The sequence below is a fragment of the Lynx rufus genome, unplaced genomic scaffold, assembly GCF_022079265.1.
Source record: "Lynx rufus isolate CCGP_SWC_20201006 ecotype Redwood Valley unplaced genomic scaffold, mLynRuf1.p SCAF_2, whole genome shotgun sequence".
NCBI classification, from domain to species: Eukaryota; Metazoa; Chordata; class Mammalia; order Carnivora; family Felidae; genus Lynx; species Lynx rufus.
The window spans coordinates 205,230,101-205,249,794 of record NW_025814834.1 but is presented as its reverse complement, the minus strand read 5'-3'; the positions used below and the strand labels follow the sequence as shown (position 1 = coordinate 205,249,794).

At 43.8% G+C, this 19,694-nt stretch overlaps 1 protein-coding gene across 1 annotated transcript; it reads right to left on the bottom strand.

Annotated features, from left to right (window-relative positions):
- Window positions 1-12,483: 12,483 nt before the first annotated feature.
- Window positions 12,484-19,303, bottom strand: ZNF436 (zinc finger protein 436). Its single transcript, XM_047085098.1, has 3 exons — window positions 18,967-19,303; window positions 18,039-18,165; window positions 12,484-15,570 (listed from the first exon to the last, which is right to left on the bottom strand). The coding sequence occupies exons 1-3, from the start codon at window positions 18,997-18,999 to the stop codon at window positions 14,318-14,320; spliced, it is 1,413 nt and encodes a 470-aa protein (XP_046941054.1). The 5' UTR covers window positions 19,000-19,303; the 3' UTR covers window positions 12,484-14,317.
- Between the last annotated feature and the right edge of the window lie 391 nt (window positions 19,304-19,694).

The following is a 19,694-nucleotide window of genomic DNA, read 5'->3' as shown; positions in this document are numbered from 1 at the left end:
CACAGGACTCAAACTCACAAACCATGAGATCGTAACCTGAGCCGAAGTCGGACACTTAACCGACTGAGCCACCCAGGCACCCCTCTTTTTCCCTTCTCTTTAAGTTTTTTTATTTTGAGAGAGAGAGGGAGAGAGAATCTCAAGCAGGCTCTGTGCTGAGAGCACAGAGTGGGACTAAGACCCGATCTCACTGATCACCACAAGATCGCATAACCTGAGCCCAAACCAAGAGTCAGACGCTTAACCACCTGAGCCACCCAGGCGCTCTAACTACTGAAATTTTAAAGTAGTCATGAGAAGGTATTCAAGAAGTCCATGATAACTATAATGTGATATGAAAATGTCTGTGATTTCTACTGGTGACAGAGTGAAAGATGCTAATTCTACTGTGGTTTGTTGCCCGTATTCACGATGGTGGAAAATGCGAAGTTTCAGTTGGACGTTGCTGAAAAGAAAGATAAGATTTCTTTCTGTCCAAGATGAAGGACCATCTGCTTCCATCCAGAGACTCCTTTAGCTCCACTGACTACAGGATAAGAACCCCTGGGCTGAATACTGCAATTAAAGTGATTCCATCACCTGATATTTTCTGGAATAACATTTCAAGTATTTTGGCCATATGTCCTCATAACTATACTCCACCTTTTCAGACCATGTATCTTGATTTTTTAGTTTGGAAAATATGGTCATTGGAGTTTTGAATTTCAAAAAAAAATGTGTGTGTGTGTATATGTGTCTGTGAATTTGATGTTCCACAAATACGTATTGTATGCCCTCTGCAGACAAATCACTGTGTTAAAAGTGGGGAATGTGGGGGTGCCTGGGTGACTCAATTGGTTAAGTGTCCGACTTGGGCTGTGTGCTGACATCTCAGAGCCTGGAGCCTGCTTCAGATTCTGTGTCTCCCTCTCTCTGTCCCTCCCTCCCCTGCTTGCACTCTCTCCCTCTCAGAAATAAATAAACATTAAAAAAAAGTAGGAAATATAAAATGAATGAAACACAATCTCTATCCCCTAGGAACTTACAAAGCAGGCAAAGCTGACAAAGCAGGCCAGATATATAAATAAACATAATAGAAGTGAGCGGTTAAGGAGCACACCAGCTATATCCCTAATCTTTTGAGATTAGGTAACAGTGCAGCCAGGCTGTTTTACAACCCTTACCTGTCACAGACCAGATGTGTGGTCTGAGCTGATATGTTAACGAACGTGCTTTTGCTTCTCAAAACAATTACAGGGCACCAGAATATTCAAATTGAAGCTTTGACTTTTACTACTTACAAACTAAAGTTAACAGAGAATGTTTAAAATGAACAACCCTCCTTGGGGTGCCTGGGTGCCTCAGTCAGTTAAGTGTCCGACTTCGGCTCAGGTCATGACCTCGTGGTTTGTGGGTTTGAGCCCCGCGTGGGGCTGTGTTGTGACAGCTCAGAGCCTGGAACCTGCTTCGGATTCTGGGTCTCCCTCTCTCTCTGCCCCTCCCCTGCTCGCGCACTCTCTCTCTCTCTCAAAAATAAATAAACATTAAAAAAATGGTTTTTTTAATGTATCAACCCTTCTTACCGGAACCTTAGATCAATTGTCACGCTTCTCCCTTTTATCCTTCAGACTCCAAACACGATTACATCAATCTAGCTTCTTCGAAGTGCCTTCACTTTCCACTAACAAGGACGAGCTATCCCAGGCATAGTTCAAAGGCACAGGCAGGGGAAAGGGAAAAGAAACAATATAGAAAGTAAGAAAGAGGAGAGGAAAAATAGGAAACCAATACCACGTGTAGCCTGTTGTGGAAAGGGTATCAGCAAACAATCCCTGCTAACATTAGGTGCCAGGAGTCCTCTACCGAGCATTACCTGAAAACCTCAAACTTCATTTTCTTCATCAAACTTTCTCTCTCTTTTTTCTTTTAAATTATTTTAAGGAGCTTTCCAAAACTGTTACAATCAAGCTGACCAGAACTGAGGGCTGTTTTTCATTTATACTTCCTAGGATTGTGCTTCTTTTAAGAAATAATATGCAGTGTGGCTGACTTGAAAACAGCTTGTAGTCAATTCACCCCAAGACCTTCTTGTATGCCTCCTTTATCATTTCTGTCGCATATTTTTTCTTTTGAAGATTATCCTTGCCCTGGACTGTTGAATTCTCTCCTAATTCTCAAATTCGTCAAAGCCACTTTATTAATGTTTTTATTTATTTTTGAAGGAGAGAGAGAGAGAGAGAGAGAGCATGAGTGGGGGAGGAACAGAGAGAGAGGGAGACACGGAATCCGAAGCAGGCTCAGGCTCTAAGCTGTCAGCACAGAGCCCGATGCGGGGCTCAAACCCACAAACTGTGAGATCATGACCTGAGCTGAAGTCAGGCGCTTCACCAACTGAGCCACCCCCGTCAAAGCCACTTTAAAATGGAAAGCGTATCTCCACCTTAGCTGCAAGACATTTTAAACAATAATCACTCCTACTGTAAGTTAAGCTTCTGCTATGTATTGGGTGTTCACAATGCTACTGATGTTCCTTATATGAAAGCTTTAAGAGTAGTATTTTCCTATTTTATGGAGAAAACAAGTCTCAGAAAGGTTAAAACATTTGCGCAAAGCCACACCACTGAAACTCAGTGAGGCCCAGCTCTGTGTGAGTCTAAAGCTACTTCACCAAGCTACTTTTCAGTTAAAGTCTCAGCACTGACAGTCTTCGCTTGTAGAGGGTACCTATTTTTACCAGCCAAAACATCATCACTGTCAATCTGATAAGCTAGAGGATACTATTCAGAGTCCGAAGCAAACTGTGGTATGGGATAATGGCAACATTTTCCTTACATGGTTTGCAAATTGGCTTCCCAAAGCAATTGGAGCTTGTTCTGAGAAATGACGGCATCTAAGAACAAACGTGTGTCCTCAAAAGGTCTCAACGTTGGGAAGCAACAGTTCTCTGGGTAGGTTTGTTAGAAAAGAAAATGACTCATGAAGACTAAACCTATATGGATTTCATAATACTTATTAATATGTGTTAAGCACATAACCACGTTGTCTCATTTAATGCTCATTTAATGCTCGATGTATGTGAGACAAGTACAAAAATGTATCAACTCCCTTTTGCCGATGAAAAAACTAAGGCCCACAGGGCGCCTGCATGTCTCAGTTAAGCCTCTGACTCTTGATATTGGCTCAGGTTGTGGTGGTTTCAAGCTCCATGTCAGACTCCGCTCTGCCAGTATGGAGCCTGATTGGGATTCTCTCTCTCCGTCTCTCTCTGCCCCTCGCTTTCTCTCTCAAAATAAATAAACTTAAAAAAAAAGGGGGGGGGCGCCTGGGTGGCGCAGTCGGTTAAGCGTCCGACTTCAGCCAGGTCACGATCTCGCGGTCCGTGAGTTCGAGCCCCGCGTCGGGCTCTGGGCTGATGGCTCAGAGCCTGGAGCCTGTTTCCGGTTCTGTGTCTCCCTCTCTCTCTGCCCCTCCCCCATTCGTGCTCTGTCTCTCTCTGTCCCAAAAATAAATAAACGTTGAAAAAAAATTAAAAAAAAAAAAAGGGGGGGGTGCCTGGGTGGCTCAATCGGTTAAGTATCCAACTTCAGCTCAGGTCATGATCTCTCTGTTCATGAGTTCAAGTCCTGTGTCAGGCTCTGTACTGACAGCTCAGAACCTGGAGCTTGCTTCAGATTCTGTGTCTCCCTCTCTCTCCCCCTCTCCTAATTATCCTCTGTCTCTCAAAAATAGATAAAAACAAACAAAAAAATTAAAAAAAAATAAAAGAAAAAAAGAAAAGGAAACTAAGGCCCGAGCTATAGCTGAGACTCAAACTCTGGTGTAACTCCAGATTCTAGTCTCTTAATCATTATGCTACACAGCCAGAAGAGATGAATCAAAACCAATAAAGTTAAACCTCCCTCTTTTTAAGACTTCATATTACCCGGGCACCTGGGTGGCTTAGTTGGTTAAGCAACTGACTTCAGCTCGGGTCAGGATCTCGTGGTTTGTGAGTTGGAGCCCCGCGTTGGGCTCTGTGCTTAAAGCTCAAAGCCTGGGGCCTGCTTTGGATTCTGTGTCTCCCTCTCTCTCTGTCCCTCCCCTGCTGCCCCTCCCCTGCTGCTCCCCCTCTCAAAAATAAATAAACATTAAAAAAAAAAGCCTTCATATTCCCAAAGCTTGTGTTGGAAGTCTCTGATTTTGAAGTTCTTTTTGTCCTTATTACTTTTTCTCACGAGTTCTCTGTTCTCCTTGAGTTCTGTTGAGGGAATATGGAAAAAGCGAGAAAAGTGAGTGCTCCTTTCTAACCTTCCATTCCTCCACACTCAAGAAAGGCAAGAATCAACTTTCATGTCTAATTAGGATTGTTACACCCAGTTTAAGAGCGACGAACACGTGGTCTCATGGAAGAATTTGACATACTTGGCAACAAGATTCCCTGGCAACCCACCACGAGAACCTTGATCCATCTATCCATTGACACTGGACTCTGCAGCCATTTAAAGAGAGAGGCACAGGCGGTGGCGACACCTGCTATCTAAATTCCAGAAATCAAATTCCAGGAGACTATTGAACATAACATTTGGTCCATTGAATTCTAGTTATTTTAAGGCTTCCCTTAAAGGGAAGAAGAGCTATAGTCTGCAAATCGTTCACGGAAGTGTTACTGTAAGCTCTTAACCCAAATCCAGGAGAATTTTAAGATATTCTTACCCATATTCAAGTATACAAGTTAAATACATGGTTACCCAAATCAGATTCAACAGGGACTGTGAATCCTGCTCCTTCAGTTAAACTTACTTATGACTTGATTTTAAAATTCAGTAAGACAGTAAGAATTGATTATAAATAGACTATGTGTATGTAACTAAATTCTCATTACCCTTAAATTGAAATATGCTTTAGGGGCGCCTGGGTGGCGCAGTCGGTTAAGCGTCCGACTTCAGCCAGGTCACGATCTCGCGGTCCGTGAGTTCGAGCCCCGCGTCGGGCTCTGGGCTGATGGCTCAGAGCCTGGAGCCTGTTTCCGATTCTGTGTCTCCCTCTCTCTCTGCCCCTCCCCCGTTCATGCTCTGTCTCTCTCTGTCCCAAAAATAAATAAATGTTGAAAAAAAATTTAAAAAAAAATTGAAATATGCTTTAGAAGGAGGAAGTGTTCTCTAATTATCATTAATAATAACAAGACTGTAATACCTTGTACTCACATAGAGTTTTCCCATTTACAAAGGGTTTCAAATACAGTATCTCACTAGACATCTTTGCTATGTTTGGACAGCTTGAAATATGCCCCATCCCTTGGCCCTGTGACTCTCGTCTCCTGATTTTCTGGGCTCTGTAATACTTCTAGGTATTACCTCTAGGTCCTCTCCTCTGCCCATTGTTATCTACTGGTGTTCCCAGGATTCCACCCTTCACACTGTTCTTACGCTCTATCAGGGTTGCCCATTCATATGCGTCCTTTACACTATCATCTCCATACCAGCTACTCCCATTTCTTTATGTACAGCCCCACTTTTGGCTGGCCCTGAGTTCTGGACTCACATTTGCAACTACCTGATGGGCATATGACTATATGTTTGGATGCAGTAGGTTCTTCAGACTCAACAGCCAGTCTCTAAAGATGGTTTTCATCTCCCACCTTTTGACCCCTTGCTCAATGAACTCCACCCCCACCAACCTGGTGGTTGTTCCTCTAGTATGCCAACCACTGCCTCACCACTTAACGTTTGCTCTTCAGTAAATTAAGTATTCAGAACACTTCCCCCAGATATTCTGGTGGCTCATTTAGGGCTGTGCTCTAATGTCACCTCTTTAGAGGGGCTTTCCTTGAGCACTCTCTCCAAAATAGCGGTCCCCTTCACTCTCCTTCCCTTATGTCTGTTTTTCTTGTTATCACCTGATGATATATATGTCTTTGTTTATTGTCCATCTCCCCCACCAGCATATAAATTCTACAAGGGCAGAGTCTTCATCTCATTCAGTCTTATGCCAGGTACCTAAACTGGTACTCAACAAATGTTTGTTAAATGACTTAACTTGTAATCTTCATACCCGTCCCAGACTCCTCCTCTTTCGGTGTTCTGGTTCCATTCATAGTATATTCATCCATCCAACAAATAACTTACTTCAGAAATCTGGATTTCATAGGTTCTGACTCCCCCACGATAAGCCACTTGTGGAAAATAAAAAAAAATGTTTATTTATTTATTTTGAGAGAGAAATTGGGAGAGAGAATCCCAAGTAGGCTCTGCGCTGTCAGCTGGGTGCTTAACTGACAGAGCCACCCAGGCCCATACATTTTTTTAAAGTAAGCTCAATCAAAACCACAATGAGATACCACCTTACACCTATCAGAATGGCTAACATTAACAACTCAGGCAACAACAGATGTTGGCGAGGATGCGGAGAAAGAGGATCTCTTTTGCGTTGTTTGTGGGAATACAAGCTGGTGTAGCCACTCTGGAAAACAGTACAGAGTTTCCTCAAAAAACTAAAAATAGAACTACCCTACGACCCAGGAATTGCACTACTAGGCATTTATCCAAGGGATACAGGTGTGCTGTTTCGAAGGGACACACGCACCCCCATGTTTATAGCAGCACTATCAACAATAGCCAAAGTATGGAAAGAGCCCAAATGTCCATCGAAAGATGAATGGATAAAGAGGATGTGGTATGTATATACGATGGAGTATTACTCGGCAATCAGAATGAAATCTTGCCATTTGCAGCTACGTGGATGGAACTGGAGGGTATTATGCTAAGTGAAATTAGAGAAAGACAAAAATCATATGACTTCACTCATATGAGGACTTTAAGAGACAAAACAGATGAACATAAGGGAGGGGAAGCAAAAATAATATAAAAACAGGGAGGGGGACAGAACAGAAGAGACTCATAAATATGGAGAACAAACTGAGGGTTACTGGAGGGGTTGTGGGAGGGGGGGATGGGCTAAATGGCTAAGGGGCACTAAGAAATCTACTCCCGAAATCATTGTTGCACTATATGCTAACTCATGTGGATGTAAATTTTTAAAAATAAAACATAAAATTAAAAAAAATATAAAGTAAGCTCGACACCCAATGCGGGGCTTAAACTCACAACCCCAAGATCAAGAGTTGCATGCTGTACTGACTGAGGCAGCCAGGCACTCAAGTTTTTTAAGTTTATTTATTCTTTTAAGTAATCTCTATACCCAATGTGGGGCTCGAACTCATGACCCCGAGATCAAGAGTCCAATGCTCTTCCTACTCAGTCAGCCAGGTGCCCCGGAATTTTTTTTTTTTTTTTTGGAAATTTTTGATAGGACAGCTGGAACCAGGACTGAAGAAGAGTACAAATAGAGGCCTGTCCCCTTCTTTCCCTACTCTGTATCTGTCCCGTTCCAGGTGGGCCCTAACATCCACATGCGTGAGGCTACGCAACCTGCAGGTGTAATCTCAGTCTATCCTCCCAAACCTAAGGCCTAGGGGTACACACGTGCAGATTGGTTTACCTTCAAGAACACAAACCTGGGGAAGACACTTGAAAGGGAGCTATTTGGGCAAAGAATTCCAAGGTCCTGGATACTTAGAGTTTGTGATCTAGAAAGGGAAGGAGGAGGTATGAGCTCTAGATGGGCACATCCTTAGCCCCATGAGCGAAGGTGCAACTAGAGCTAAGCCAGATCAGGGACCTTTAAAGAGCAGGGCTCAGGGTGGTGGCCCTGCTGCCCTGATCTAATGGCAGTACTATCTAGGCTAAAACTCAAACTCCAGTAGAGTGGATGTAACTAAACAAGAATCAAGTCCAGAAAGCGTGCTTTCTCCCTTCCTTTGCTAAAAAAAAACAAAGATTTAAGTGCTATGACTCAAGATACCAATGTGAAGATCTAGAAAAGGAAACCTGGGGTAAAAATCCTATCAGAAAACTGCAGGTGATCAAAATTTAAAACTTTGGTTCTTTGAAAGACACTATTAAAAGCATGAAAGGCAAGGCCAAAGACTGGGAGAAATACTTGTAAGTCATATGTATGATAAAGGACTTGTGTCCAAAACATATAAAGAATTCTGAAAACTCAATAAAAGCAAATGATCTGAAACTTTTCATTAGATTCTCATAGGAATCTGGATTCTTCCTGCAAAAGATTACCCACCATTTATTTGTTTATGTGCTCTGCTTGAAGAATTCAGAGGATGATCAAATACCAAACTTAGAACAGAGAGCTTAAAATCCTGCCCAAGTTTCCTGTGTTGACAGCCTACCTTGCAACACAGCTCCAAAGTTGCCATAAAGAATCTATTCCTAGAGAGAAGATAACAATGACCCATCAAATACAGGAACCACCAGGGGTGGCTGCCTTTATTATCCCAGCTTTATCTGAGGGACAGGCTGGGAGGTGTCTTTGATAGGTCACATTGGCTCTGGGAGCCTTCTTCATCTTGCATAAGGCCCCACCAGATACCCAATGACAGAATTTCTAACGTTCTTTGGTGAGTAGCTTGTGTGGTGACAAATTGGAACTGAAGTCACCAGCTCTGCTGAGGGAAATGAAGTTTACACATAATGTCCTCTCACTTATCCAACAAATATCTGTTGCCTGCCTACTCTATATCTTAAGTCAAACATTTGCCAATAGCTGAAGATACAATAGTGAGCAAGACACAATGACTTCTTCAGGGGTACCAAAGTCTAATGGAGGAGATGAAAAAGTAAGCAGGCAATTATGAACCAGGGATAAAGTGCTTTGATTGGCACAAACTCATGGAACACAGAAACGGGACACCTGTCCATCTTGTGGGATCAGGAAAGGGTTCTTAGAACAAGTTAGGAACGAGACTTGAAGGACAAGGAGTTGGCCAGGAGTGGAGAGAAAGAGATTCAGCTTGTAGTGTTGATAGCACAGAGAACTGAAGCTGAGGGCAGTGGAGGGCGGCAGAGGCCAGAGCACAGATGACCTCCTCAAAAATTACACCAAAAGGGTTTCACCATATGCAAAGGGCGATGGGAAGCATGAGAAGATTTTACACAGAACAGTGGCAAAGAAAGGATTTGCCCTTTAGAAAGACCTAGCTCCAGCTAGGCAGAATAGACCAGAGAGGATTGCAAATGGAAAAGAGATGCATGGGATGCCTGGGTGGCTCAGTCGGTTGAGCGGCTGGCTCTTGATTTCAGCTCAGGTCATGATCTCATGGTTCATGGGTTTGAGCCCTGCATCAGGCTCCATACTGACAGTGCAGAGCCTACTTGGGATTCTCTTTCTCTCCGTCTCCACCCCTCCCCTACTCATGCATGCTCTCTCTCTCTCTCTCAAAAACAAATGGATGAACTGTAAAGAGAGAGAGAGAGACTCATTAGGAGGTGGTTTCAGTAAACAAGATGTGGGTGGGGACACTTGGCTGGTCAGTCAGAGGAGCATGTGGCTCTTAATCTCAGGGTTGTGAGTTTGAACCCACATTGGGTGTAGGATTACTTAAAAATAAAATTAAATTTTTTTTTTAAAAAGTCAGCAGGATGTGGCCTGGTGATGGTCTGAATAACTGCAGCTAATATTTCAAGCCCATTATCTCACTTAAATCTTTGCAACTCTAGGAGGTAGATATAATTACCCCCATTTTATGGATGGGAAATCCAAGGAACAGGAAATTAATGAACTTGCCTAAGGTTGCATGGTAAGTGGTGAGAAAGCAAGTAGAAAGAGCAAGGTTGGTCATGACTGGATGACTATTCAACTAATATTTATTGTTTTGGGGAAAGGCCAAAAGGAACAGGAGCTGTTGAGTGTGATATGCAAGTTTCCAGCTTGGGTAACTAGGCAATGGCTGAGTTAAATACAGGAGAAAGCAGCTGGGGGGTGGAAGAAAGCGGTAAGGTCAGTTTGGGGTTGATGTTAAGGTGCCTGGTAATTTCCAAACAGGGATGTCCATAAATCAGCTAGGCACAGGGGCTGTTGTGAAATTCAGAGTGGGATTTTGAGGTCATCAGCCTCGGTCTCTCCCTGAAGGAAAAACAAAACCACCTTTGGAGAAGCTGAAAATGATAAAAACTTTGAACACAAAGCATTTAGGAAAACATTAAAAAAGGAGATTAGCTTGAGGCGCCTGAGTGGCTCAGTCGGAAGAGCATGCGACTCTTGATCTTGGGATTGAAGTTTGAGCCCCATGTTAGGTGTAGAGATTACTTAAAAATAAAATCTTGGGGTGCCTGGGTGGTTCAGTTGGTTGAGTGTCCAACTTCAGCTCAAGTCATGATCTCACAGTCCATGAGTTCGAGCCCTGCGTCGGGCTCTGCTGACAGCTCAGGGCCTGGAGCCTGCTTCAGATTCTGTATCTCCCTCTCACTCTGTCCCTCCCCTGCTCGTCTCTGTCTCTCTGTCTCTCCCCGCCTCTCAAAAGTAAATAAACATTAGGGGCGCCTGGGTGGCTCAGTGGATTAAGCATCCAACTTCCATTCAGGTCATGATCTCACGGTTTGTGGGTTCAGGCCCCGCGTCGGGCTCTGTGCTGACAGCTGGGAGCCTGGAGCCTGCTTCGGATTCTGTGTCTCCCTCTCTCACTGCTCCTCCCCCACTCATGCTCTGTCTCTCAAAAATAAATAAACGTTAAAAAAATTTAAAAAAAAAACAAAAAACAAAAAAGTAAATAAACATTAAAAATAAAAAAACATGGAAAACTCATTAAAAAATAAGTAAAATATTTTAAAAATGGAATTAACTATGAAACAATCTTAGGCCACGACAAGGTAATTTTCTTCTATTAGTTTTCCTCCTCGGTTGTGTTTCACTAATGCCCTTTTATCTTGAAGTCTCCTACAGATACACAGGGCCCAGGCTACGCCACTAGAGACGGGTATCTAACCAATGCTTCAAATTCCTCCCAGGGCACAGGAACTCCTTTTCAAACAATACTAACTTTTGGAACAGTAGGAAACCACGTAACAAATTATCATTTCAGTGCATTCATTGGTGTCCTAACGGCCTGGAAGCAAAGCCCTAACCTGGCCTTTTAGAGAACAGCTCACACAGAAGGAAATCTGCTTCCATTATAATAATGGCAAAATATTAACATATCAAATACCCTTAGAGGGGGGCTCCAGGTGAGCCAGCATTTTCCTTTAACGTTTCCTCCCAGAAATAAAAATTGTTGAACATGTAGCAAGGAAAAAGAGAGCTTTAAACGATGTTTTAATAAAATCTCTTTTCTTTCCAAGTCTTGGGTATAGGTTTAATTGAAGTTTTTCTTTCATCTTTGTAGTTTTCCCCAATTTAAAGCACTTCGACTCCCTACCTCTGCCTAGACTGGCCCGCCATTTAAAGAAAGGTTTCATAAGAGAAAATTACTTGTAAGTAATTTGAAAATTGTGGCCACACCTTAGTAATACATAATCACTGCCTTAGGCAAACTGTGTCATGAATAGAGAGCCTTTGACTATTTCTAAGAGGGATCTGTTCTGGGATTCCAATACTAGTTCAGAAGAAATTGTTTTAGTGTTCTTAACAGATATCCAAAAATATCTCCTTAAAGCAACAAGGCCTCCTTTCATTTTTGCTTTTGGATGTGTTTGTGTTTCACCTTCTCCAAAGTTAACGAGACACTCATACCAAATACTTCCACGCTGCTTTGCCTCCAACCCAATCTTCACAGGAAACTCTCCAGATTTTTGCATCTTCCTAAAATAATGGCAATATCCAGAGGGCCCACCAGTGTGTGAAAATAATGTGCGCCCAAATTTCTACCAGAACATCTGTACAAATGCATCAATGTAAAGACAATTGTGTCCACTCTTAGTGAATCTGACGAGAAACCAGTTTATGAATCGGTGCTGGGTTACTAAAAAAATTCTCAGCTTTTTGATTTTTAAAAAGTATACTTTTAATTATAGAATATTGTTAGAATACAGATGTAGATAGACACTAGCATAACTGCGACCAATACCCTACGAAAAACTGCTCTACATACTTACTTGTTCACTCACTCTCCACAACCATAAGAAAACAGGCACAAAGTGTTCAGGGTATGTGCAGAAGCGGCCAGAGACTTGGGAGCAGGAAACATGCAGAAAGCATTAGCAAAGAGAGTCTGATGCAGAAGTTCTACACAAAAGTTCAACACAGCAAATGGGCAGCAGTTGGCAGAAAGACAGGAGACAGCTGGTCTGGCCCTTGCCCTTTGAACTTCCCAGCTGGAGTGTACATGTATGGAGAGATGGCTGGGGCACCAAGAAGCCTCTTCTTGAGCCACTCACCTCTAAGAAGCCAAAAGCAGCAGCAGGAACAGGTTGGGATGGGGCAGGAGAGTAGGGAAGAAAGAGGGAGTGAAATACCCTTGGGTCATGAGGATGCTGTCTTCTGTGGCCACTCCAAAGCTGATGCCCAGAGTGCCTCACAGAAACAACAGGAGAACTCTGGTATTTGTTAAAACCATTAGCAACACTGATACAGGAAAGGACATATTCGAGTTCAGTCATCAAGAACATGTGAGTCATTCAACAATTAAAATATGGATACCCACGATCGGCTAGATTTTGTACAGGACACAAAACATGCTCCCTGCCCAAGTTGAGTTTGTATTTAAACAGGGGTGGCAACATGAAGAAACCTCCTTGATGGAGTGGTGTTTCATTTTGTTCCTTTCAAGGTTGTGTCCCTGCAAAGGATGCAGTCCCACACAGTTGTGGCTCCTAATGACTCGACGTAGTATACTACCCGAGAGAGACCACTGGCTCCTTTGACACACCAAGTCCCAAAGAGCTATGGCGAAATATTTTTCAAATGTTACAGCATTCACAATAAAGCACAGTAGAAATAGCTTGGGGCACTCTCGAAAAAGATATATTCCTTAGTCCACTCCCCCTCACACTTCCACCCCCAAATGCCTGGATAAGCACCAATGCCTGGGGTATTTCTTAACTCCTATGTGGGCTGAGATTGGGAGAACTGACGCTAACAGGTTTAATTTGGGTCAACTTTCATCTTAACCACGTGTATCTGTAGACTGACAGGATAGAAACACATTCCTATCTGGGTTTATTCATTCCTTGTGAGTAGGCCGAAGAGAAGAGTATTCAGTCTGAGAACAGGACACTCAACCTATCTGTCCAGTTATTATCTCCCACAATTGACTGATACACATAAACAAGTGCTTAGTTCTGTACAAAGACAGATCTTAAAGGAGCGTGCACACTAGAGCACTAGTGTTTAACATTTTTCCTTTATAAAAAAAAAAAAGAAAATGAAAGGACATTTCTCACACTGGAGTTGTCTGTAGTTCTGTCACATGATCAACATCACCCAGGAACATGCTAATTCTGTGTGAATTCAGTTTCCGCTACTGGAAAAATTACAGGAATACACGTTTTACTGTACATACACATGCCCTTATGCAAGCCAAGAGAAACACTGGGATGTGGCCCTTATCAAATCCTAGAGTTAGCAGTAGAATTGATCTCTCAAGGCAGAAGGGGAAGAACACAGAAAGGAATGGTGGTGGTCCTTGGGGAGGAACTCTGTGTTTCCTTCCCGGGAGTGGCCAATTCCACTTGCTCCTTACACTCCACCACCAGTATGGTCCTATCTTTCCTTGAAGATACCCTCCCTACATTGTTCCCTACAGTGATCCCCCAAAGAAAAGGAATACATTTTGATTAGTGGCAATAACAACAGTAACCAGCTCTTGCTAAAGTCACCACCATTGATGAGTCCTTGGTCCCCAAACCTGTGTCTCATGTTTCCTTTTAATCTGCATCTGTAGTTAGCTTTTGCAAAGATGCAAGCTTGAATAAAGGTAATTAGGAACAATGAGGGAAACAGTTATGATCATTGCCTTCATCGTGCAGAATCCTGCTCTCAGGAAGATGGAAAGATACAAATGCATACGCAACTCAAGGAAAACGCCTTTCAAAGGGGAAGATGTGCGTGCCCAACAATTATGGAGAGTGAACAGGTGTGGCAATTCAGGCAGTCTCTGGTTGTCTTTTTCCGAAGCAGCTGTGACCACCCTATTACAGTCCAACATTTCCCCTAGCATAGTTCTTTGGGCCACGGATGAGAGAGATAACTTTTAAAGATTTACTCCATTTCCAATCCTGAGGATTTACCAGCATGCATCCCCTGGTCTTCAGATTCCCAGTTACTTGTGGAGCTGATTCTGATGAAGTACTTCATTAATATTCAGTGAATAAAAAAAAATCACTCCTTGGGAGAAGGGGGGAACGTTCCCAAAGTTGTGGGTCAGAATTTCAAATGGCTTATCTTCTTTGATGTTTCAAATGATGGCCGGCAAGGAACTTCACTATGGTAAAAGCAGCTCCGTCTTGAGAGAGCTCTTTGCTATCAAATAAAATTGTACCTTCAAGTGAATCATTTCTTATAATTACAGGACTTAGTCAGTATGTACCCTCTTATGTTTAATAAGTGCCGAGCTCCGGCTGAAACTCTTCTCGCACTCAGTACACTCGTAAGGCTTCTCTCCCGTATGAACTCTTTGATGGGTGATGAGGTTGGAGCTCTGAGTGAAACCTTTTCCACACTGTACACACTCATAGGGCTTCTCTCCGGTGTGGGTTCTCTGGTGTTTAATGAGATCTGACCTTTCTCCAAAGCTTCGCCAACACTCATTGCACTCGTAGGGCTTCTCTCCGGTGTGAATTTTCTGGTGTGTGATGAGATGAGAGCTCCGGCTGAAGCTTTTCCCACAAGCGTTACATTCGTACGGCTTTTCCCCTGTGTGCGTTCTCTGGTGCTGAACCAAGTGCGAGATGCGGCTGAAATTCTCCCCACATTCGTTACAGTGGTACGGCTTTTCTCCCGTGTGGGCTCTGCGATGGCGCACCAGGTCGGAGTTCTGACTGAAATTCTTCCCACACTCATCACACTTGTAGGGCCTCTCCCCCGTGTGCACCCGATAGTGTTTGATGAGATCAGATCTCTCACTGAAGCCTCGCCCACATTCATTACACTCGTAAGGCTTCTCACCTGTGTGGGTCCTCTGGTGCTGAGCTAGGTGAGAGCTCCGGCTGAAGCTTTTCCCACACTCCTCACACTCATAGGGCTTTTCCCCACTATGGGTCCTTTGGTGCTGGATGAGGTGAGACAGCCGGCAGAAACTTTTCCCACACTCGTTACATTTGTGGGGTTTTTCTCCAGTGTGGATTGTCTGGTGCTGAATGAGGTGAGAGCTTCTTCCAAAACTTTTCCCACACTCATTACAGTCATAAGGCCTTTCCCCGGTGTGTGTTCTTTGATGCTGAATAAGGTGTGAGCTCCGACTGAAGCCCTTTCCACATTCGTAGCACTTATAGGGTCTGTCTCCAGTGTGGGTTTTCTGATGTCGATTAAGGTCTGAGATCTGACTGAAGGCCTTTCCACAATGAGAACATATATGATACCGGATGCCCGTGTGGACTTCTTTGTGAACGAGCAGGTCAGTGACTTGTTGAAGAGGATAGCTTACCCACTCTTCTGCTGTTAAATCTCCCCACTGTCTTTCGGGTCTCTCCCTGCTTTCAAAGGCTTCTTCATTTTCAGGATTTTCCTCAGTGTTCCCCACAGGTCTTTCAGATGCAGTGCCAAATTCCACATCTTCACTAATCTCTTGCTTTGGATTCACTTCATTCTCACTCCTGATCTCAAAATCTGTAATAAAGGGTAAATAATAATAAGAATAATAATAATAATCCCGGCAAATACACAAAATTTGTCTCCTGTGTACCAGGCATTGTGCTAAGTTCTTTCCCCAAATTACTTCAATCACCCTGAGAGTCAGGCATTATGATTTCTATCCTATGGATAGTAAATTCTAGACCCCGAGAAGTGACTTGCAAAGAGTTCACAGAGTAGTAAGTGATGGGACTAAGATTCAAATCCAGGTTTGTCTGAAAACAGTTCATGCTCTGAACCATTACCGTTAATGGTTCTTTATGAAAATTGTATATGCTCCTGGTGTTTTCAAAGAGCCAGAACAGAAAACATAAAAGACTGTATATTAGAATGCCTAGAAGCCAAGGACCTAGATGTTTTACATGTGATTGCATTGTGTGTACGTTCTTAAACTTTCTAACCCTTCATCATTATCATTATATGATATTTACTATGAATCTACTGGGTTAGGATGGAAAAAACATTTTTGTCTAGCTATATCAAGTCTTAGTTGACAGGAAAAGTGACTGCCAAATGTTACTTGCTTCCTTCCAGTGGCCTTTAAAATTTTTTTTTAATTTTTATTTATTTTTGACAGAGAGAGAGAGACACACACACAGAGCATGAGAGGGGGAGGGGCAGAGAGAGAGACACACAGAATCCGAAGCAGGCTCCAGGTTCTGAGCTGTCAGCACAGAGCCCAACACGGGGCTCGAACTCACAGACTGCTAGATCATGACCTGAGCCAAAGTTTGACGCTCAACCGACTGAGCCACCCAGGCACCCCAAGCGGCCTTTAAATGTGAATAGAGGAGGGAAGGTTGGAGAATGCACAAATGATGCCTGGCTCAGAACATCCCTGACATTAACTAAACACAGCCTTCAAATGAAAATGAAAAAGAAAATATACAACCACTATCTATAAGCAACTTTCTACCAGACACTGTTTTTCCAAGTTGTGTTACTTAGCACACTCATCAACCTAGAGGTTACTATGTATGCTGGGAGAAAAGGGTCCATAGATAAACTACTTTAGTAAATGGTGCATTCAACATCTCTTCTTAGAAATGGGCACGCCATTTAACACATTAAAGGTTCTGAAGAGTCCTGAGGTTAAGAAGCCTTATAAATTTTAATTATTTACTAATTTTTTTTTTCAGAGAGAGAGAAAAAGAGGGCACATGCATGAGTGGGCAAGGAGCAGAGAGAGAGGGAGACAGAGGATCTGAAGCAGACTCTGTGCTGTCAGCAGACAGCCTGATGTGGGGCTCAAACTAGCGAACCATGAGATCATGACCTGAGCCGAAGTTGGAGACTCAACCGACTGAGCCACCCAGATGCCCTGTAGATATTATTTACCAATAATACTGGTATTTACCAATATCAAACTTATTTGAGAAAGGAACTTATTTTTCTGTGTGTGTGTGTGTGTGTGTGTGTGTCCTTCCATGCTTCCGTTCTTCTAACAAGTACTCCTTGGGCTGGCAGAGCCATACAGATTCACATTTCTTTAAGACTCTCACTGCTTGCTTTTGTTGGATTGGGGTGAACATTTGGATGAGAGACTGCACTACATCTAGGTAAATAAATTTTAGTTGCTTTTCTAAAGGAAAGATCCAAGAATCTTGGAACATCAGGGAGAGCCCAAGGTAAAAAGGAAACCCCTCCTATTTGCCTTTTGTCCTGGAAAAGGCTATAGAAATAAAGATTTCAAAATAAGAATTAGTCCTAATGAAGGGCAGATGACCTAGTGAACCATATATGATTGCTAAGTTCTATCAAGTCTTACTAGGAGGCAAAGTGAGTCAAAAGACTGTTCAGCTCAAGAATATACTGTTTATTCTAGTTACGCCCAGACCAAAGGATAGCTAAGAGAAGACAGGTTTACAAACCATCAAAACAATTACTTCTCTTCCTAATAGAATTTGCGATCTCGTTGAGTTCAGGATTTTTCTGGAACAACATTTGACACACTCAAAATTTACGATCAACTCTGAAACATCTCTAGACAGGTACCTGCTCCAGATAAATAAAGGAGCTCTGGCAAAGCTAAGGCTCTGAAGACAAAACAAACACAAAAATGTGGCTTTTGCCCTCCCATGAACCTGAGTCAGAACCCTCCTCATCTTCTAGTAAAACGACCATTTACATGGGCATTTATATCCTGGCAAGCACCATTATGTCAGACCTGTTTGGTCAGTGATCTGTACAAACAGGCTGGAGAATGGTAGATGACTCAGGGCACAAGAAATCTGAAGGTTTCTAAAATGGGCAGAAACGGTCTTTCCTTTTAGACAATATGACCTTGATGTTCCCACACTCCAAGATCTTCCTGAGGACTCAACTCAAACCAATATCTGATTCAATGCTTTAAAAATCACACAACTTGGTTGTGTTGAAAGAGCTGAGCCATTTTTGAGTCTCAAAAACGTGGGAGCGAAGAAAGGCAGAGAATCCTTACTTACCTAGTGAGACAACGTTTCCGTAATTCTCCTGCATGACATCCCTGTAAAGGTCCCTCTGTGTAGGATCCAGAGGTCTCCATTCTTCCCGAGTGAGATACATGGCCATATCTTCAAATGTCACAGGTGCCTGAAATCACACAATGCTTCCTCATTACTGGGTATCCAGAAGGTTAATACTAATTCCTCCTTTTGAAATTAGAGACATGGCTAGAACTGTTGCGAAGGCAAAAGGTATCAAGTCTGATCTGAAGAGTCCAAAGAAGAAATAAACAGGCAAAAAAAAAAGAGATGTGGGAGAGAAGGGATCCATTTACCAGCTGACTGCTCTGGTCCCATGGCCAGATAGTCCTGTCCACTCCAGAACTTTATCTTCTAGCGGTACTTTTCTCAGAACACACGTAGCACCTACATCCCTACATACCTTTTACTCGCTGTTCCTCTATTCCTGTAGTATGTCTCAGACTAGTGAAAATTTACAATTCTTTAAGGCCCTGTTCCAGTACAGACAGTTCTTCAGTGTCCCCTGGCCCCCTGCTCCGCTCCACTCCTCCCTTAGGCTCCTTAGAATTAATCACCCCAACTTCTTGGTTCCCACACCACAGCACTTTGTTTCTACGACAAATAAAGCTGTTATCACGTTGTATCACAGTTCAACGAATGCGTCTGTCTCCCTACAGATTGTGAGCAGGCGGGGAGGGACCGTTCCATCCATCTTTTGTCTTCCTAGGATTTAAAGGCATACAGCAGGTGTTCAATAAATGCTTGTTCGTGGCTATACTGGCCTGGTACTGAGGTTTCTCGAGGCAGAATACCGAAGCGAGCGAATTACTAATCCCAGGGAATTTCCAACAGGGATTTGCACAGCGAAGAAACGCCGGGACAAGGTGGGTAAGCAGAGGCAGGGTCCGAGAAGCCACCCCCGGCTTACCTGGGACCCAGCCATGAGCAGGGTGGCTGCCATCTCGGGCTCAAGGATTCGCCTCCCAGAAGAGAGAGCAGGAAAAGCAGCTAGCAGACAGCGCTAAAGGAGGCGAAAAGCAGGGCGTGAGGCACAGAAGATAGGCCCTGCCCACTCCCCAGGGCTGGAGTTCTGGCCGCCAGGCGGGTGGGGAGGGCCCGGGACCCGGGCCGGGTCACTCTCCTTCCTGACCCTCGAGTGCGACCCGCCCTCTGTGTCTCCGCCACCGGAGGGTGGAGGCACTGCCGGAATTTACTAAGACAGCCCCCTAGCTCGGGCCCTCCGGGGCCGGGGGTCAAGTCGATGCTGTCTCGGGGAGGAGGCTCTCAGCCCAGCCCACAGAACGCCTCCGCTCTCCCATCTCGAGGCTGGCCCTTTCCGGCAGCTATTTCAGCCAATCAGCGAGCGAAGGTTGCAAAACGCTTTGCCAATTAGATGCTGAACACTAGGCCCGCCTCTTGTAGCGTGGCTGAGCACCTCGATCACGCCTGCGCCTGCTCCCGTGGCCTGCCGGGAGTTGGAGTTCCATTCCCGCGTACAAAGGCCAGTCAGAGGCCAAAAACCAAGGAAGGAAAAGAACAAAAGGGTGAAGAAGGAAGGGCGTCCTCCTAGCCAGGGAGGAGTATCTTCCGCTTTCGTCTCTTGGAGACCACGGCCCGATTAAGCCAGAGGGATTGCCCTGCATCTCCTCACGACCT

What these genes read in the sequence shown, in the direction of transcription:
- ZNF436 (XM_047085098.1), bottom strand. Translation starts at nt 18,999, where the DNA reads ATGGCAGCCACCCTGCTCATGGCTGGGTCCCAG. An exon ending in TGCTCATGGCTGGGTCCCAG is followed by an intron (nt 18,166 to 18,966) that starts GTAAGCCGGGGG and finishes GTGTGATTTCAG; the next exon opens with GCACCTGTGACATTTGAAGA. An exon ending in CGGAAACGTTGTCTCACTAG is followed by an intron (nt 15,571 to 18,038) that starts GTAAGTAAGGAT and finishes CCTTTATTACAG; the next exon opens with ATTTTGAGATCAGGAGTGAG.